General features: G+C 38.6%; 1 protein-coding gene across 3 annotated transcripts in view; it reads right to left on the reverse strand.

Moving 5' to 3' along the window:
* Positions 1 to 711, reverse strand: part of mmadhca (metabolism of cobalamin associated Da) — an 18,300-nt gene extending 17,589 nt beyond the window's left edge. For 2 of the 3 annotated variants that reach the window (XM_034240608.1, XM_034240606.1), the window contains exons 1-2: positions 650 to 711; positions 122 to 167 (exon numbers count right to left, since the gene is read on the reverse strand). In XM_034240608.1, coding sequence (XP_034096499.1) covers positions 122 to 133 — 12 coding nt within the window. In that variant the 5' untranslated portion in view covers positions 134 to 167; positions 650 to 711. The remainder of the gene's footprint in view (positions 1 to 121; positions 168 to 649) is intronic. The other variant, XM_034240607.1, reaches the window with a different exon arrangement.
* Between the last annotated feature and the right edge of the window lie 2,884 nt (positions 712 to 3,595).

Consider the following 3,595-nt stretch of genomic DNA (forward strand, 5'->3'; position numbering starts at 1 on the left):
CACTATAAAAAGACTACATTATGGGATAAATATGTTGTTTTAAATCCTTATATATTCCGTATTGTGCGTGTATTTAATAGCCTATAGCTATAAACAGGGACAGAGTTGTTATGTCACTTACACTGCTGGACATTGTGTGTGGTCTTCTGTCTCTCACTTTAAACCTGCTGGATATAAACAACAACAACAATAAGAAGAGACAACAGAACTGTTAGTTATTAAAGACAAACAACACACTTTAGCTTTGGTTGCTATCCGAAGTTATTCTAACAATGCTAACATGATGCAATGAATACATGCGTGTTACACGGGGCTCAAAACACATCAAGGGTCAGGTCTATCATTGCCTAGTTTGTAATAAATACAAATAGTCAAAACAGTATTACATGTTATGATTTAAACACAAACCAAACAGCTGTTAGCTCCTCGCGCTAGCACGTTGTTTTGCAGTAAATATGGAAGGTCAGCTGATTCTTATTTTGACACTTTCTCTTTTTTCGACAGTAATCTTTACTTCCCAGATAAATGTAAACTTGTTTCAAACACCTGACAACGTGGACAATAAACCCGTCTATAAATCTGATGGAAAAACTGGCAAATAAACACATTTCAATGGGATAACATTATGAGAAGTACATGTTGTTCTTACCTGTTAACTTGCACGTCCGCAGCTATGGCATAATAACGACGGGAAGTGACGAGGGACAAAACAGTCGTATTTCGCGTACTGGTTAAATTGTATAATGTTAGTTATAATGGGGATTTATTAATTAGCTGCATGTTGTGAGACAATATTTATTTGATAATGCAACAGCCTTTTTTGCGCTTTTAACCAGCTCTACACTAAATATATATATAATATACATTATAGCCTGCGTTTTCCCATTTTCACCACAAGATGGCAGCAAATAACAGCAGTACTTCCCCTTTGCAATGCAATGTGGCCTTAAAGTAGCCTTCATTTATCATTTAAAGTTTGTTATGTACTTGCCTGCTATATTAGGGTTTTTACAAAAGGCCTAGTATCTAAACCTTTCAGTTTGACTGTAAAACATTAAAAAAGAGGAAGTAAACCCAATTAATACCAAGTGTGTCAGCTGATTGCTCACCTGCATTAATACGGCTGATTAAAAGAGCATTATTAGTACTATCTTCAATCGGGTCCATTTTGACATTTTGCTACCCCACCATGTCTTATTTTTTAACAGTGGATAGAAAAATATCCAAAGTACACATTTAGATGACTTGTTTATCTGTGTATGAAGATTTTTCCTAGATTTTTCCTTACATAATCTATTCGTGAACTGGATGCAAATGTCCACATATTTAATAAAATAATGGCTCTTTTTTTACCCTATTCACCCTCAGTGTCTCCCCTTAATTTTCTTTAGTGTTACCTTGGCTAACCTCCACATCTTGTTCTGAATCAGAGACTGTACTCGACGGTTCCCAGGTGGGATACTGAGGAAAAAGGGGACACACGCTCAGCAAAAATCCCCCTCCCTTGATCAATACATTTAAAAAGTAGAACAGAGAAATAGTCGTGGCAGTGGTATTTGCTGTCAGAAGTCGTGAAGGACAAGGACAGCTGTAGTAAAGTACATTCTGCTGGCGTACACACATCTCTTTAGCTGACTTAGACAAGCTGATGGACACTTTCTATGAACAGACAAGATATGCGTGTGTGTGTGTGTGTGTGTGTGTGTGTGTGTGTGTGTGTGTGTGTGTGTGGCTGTCAGTGAGTCTCCCACAGGATCATTTGCAACAGCAACGCAGAAGCATCCACCCTATATGGAGCCCCTGTGGGATACACACACACACACACACACACACACGATAATGTCAACGCAACAAGGACAAAACAAACAAGAAAAACAAATGAACAAGCCAATGGACGAAAACTAGGCAAAAACAAAATAAAAACGGTTGTGTTTGTCAGCATAATAATGGAAAAAAATACATCTCCGATGTTCATGAAACTTCGTGGAAGGAAGAAGCTTGAGCCAAGGAAGTAACCATTAAAATGTGGAGTTGAACCGATTGAAGGGTCATGATTTGTTGGTGCCCTTTCTAGGAAAACGCTTTTCCCTGGACAGCAGTGACTGGTTTTCCTAAGTGCAGCGAAACCTCCAGACAAAGCCACGAGTCCGTCGAAGTCTTTATTTATTTTTTATTGCTGCACTGACAAGCCACATATAGGGTCTTGTCTAGAATCAGCACTTTTCCATCTCACACATCCTGAGCTACCTGTCTTGAAACCAATGAAACAGGCAGAGCCATTAAAGGTCTATATCATGTCGTCGCTATGTCAGGATGACTAACCTACAGGAAATGCAGGGATACGGGTTTTGTCAGAGACTCTGTACCCTACCATCTATACTTGACATTTTTATACATGCTTGCTCGTGTTGGATTTAAAACCCTGGTCTGTAAGGCTTTAAATCCCCTTTATCTCCAGGTTTCTTCAGTCCCTGTTTTGTTCTTGGCCACTACTAGAAACATATCCCTGACCTTTGCATTTGGTTATTAACCTCAAAGATATTCAAAACAGTGGCGTGATATTTGCTTGGAAGCCTGGGAAAGATGTGTAAAAGTATTCTGTATATTTCTTTGTATTACGAGATGATATCCTGTTAAATGTAATCTTCACAAAATGAAGAAGTTCAAGCAGGAAGACAATTACCATTTTCATTGTATCATCTCTTCAGGTCTCCATTGCATATACATGTGGTCTTTTTCCTGCGAAGGGTATTAAAACAACCTTCTTATATCTCCGCAGACGCCTTTCTACTGCCATTAAGATCACATCTCCATCTCTCCAGGGTGGGATATTTAAAATGACTGTTTTAATAAGTTCTAAACTGATTTCATTTATGGGGTTAATCTTTTACCCAACATCCATTTTCTCCCCCTGATTGACCTAACTTGACGATCATGGTCACAGTGGACGCTGATACAAAATGCATGAACAGCTCCTCCCGAAACATGCATCATTATATGAACGCAGAATCACAGTGCCACCTCATTAGAGACTGTAAACCCCGGGGTAGCACATGGAAAATAATTGAAGAGTTCAGCACTACCGACAACGCTCAGAGCATTTTGGAATCCATTTTTACAAATAAGCACCAGCTGCAAGCGGGATGATATCTCCAGAGAAAGTAGCACAGAGATGATTTCTGTTTTAATAAAACATGTTGGCTTGTTAATAATGCCAAAACACTGCCAACAAGAATTAAGAGTCTGCCGACGTGCAAGCAGCTGAGGCCCAAAAACAGGGGCTGAGAGCTAAGCGCTATCACAAGTATGCTAACATGTTGATAGCATGATAGTTTAGCTTCAGAGACATAATAAGTCAACTTCAGCTCCATTTTCAGGTTAAATACTTTAGATTTCATAGAATAGATACAGAAAAACTTGCATTACTTATTATTAACTTGCAATGTCATAACCTAATATTCACTAGTTTTCATTTATCTATTTTTGGCCCTGCACCTTTAGGAGTATGGGGTCAATGTCTCTATATGTATCCCACTTACTGAGGAGGACGTGTCCAAATGAAATAAAAGATATGTGTCATAATAACTCAGGAGAA

The sequence above is a fragment of the Gymnodraco acuticeps genome, unplaced genomic scaffold, assembly GCF_902827175.1.
Source record: "Gymnodraco acuticeps unplaced genomic scaffold, fGymAcu1.1, whole genome shotgun sequence".
NCBI classification, from domain to species: domain Eukaryota; kingdom Metazoa; phylum Chordata; class Actinopteri; order Perciformes; family Bathydraconidae; genus Gymnodraco; species Gymnodraco acuticeps.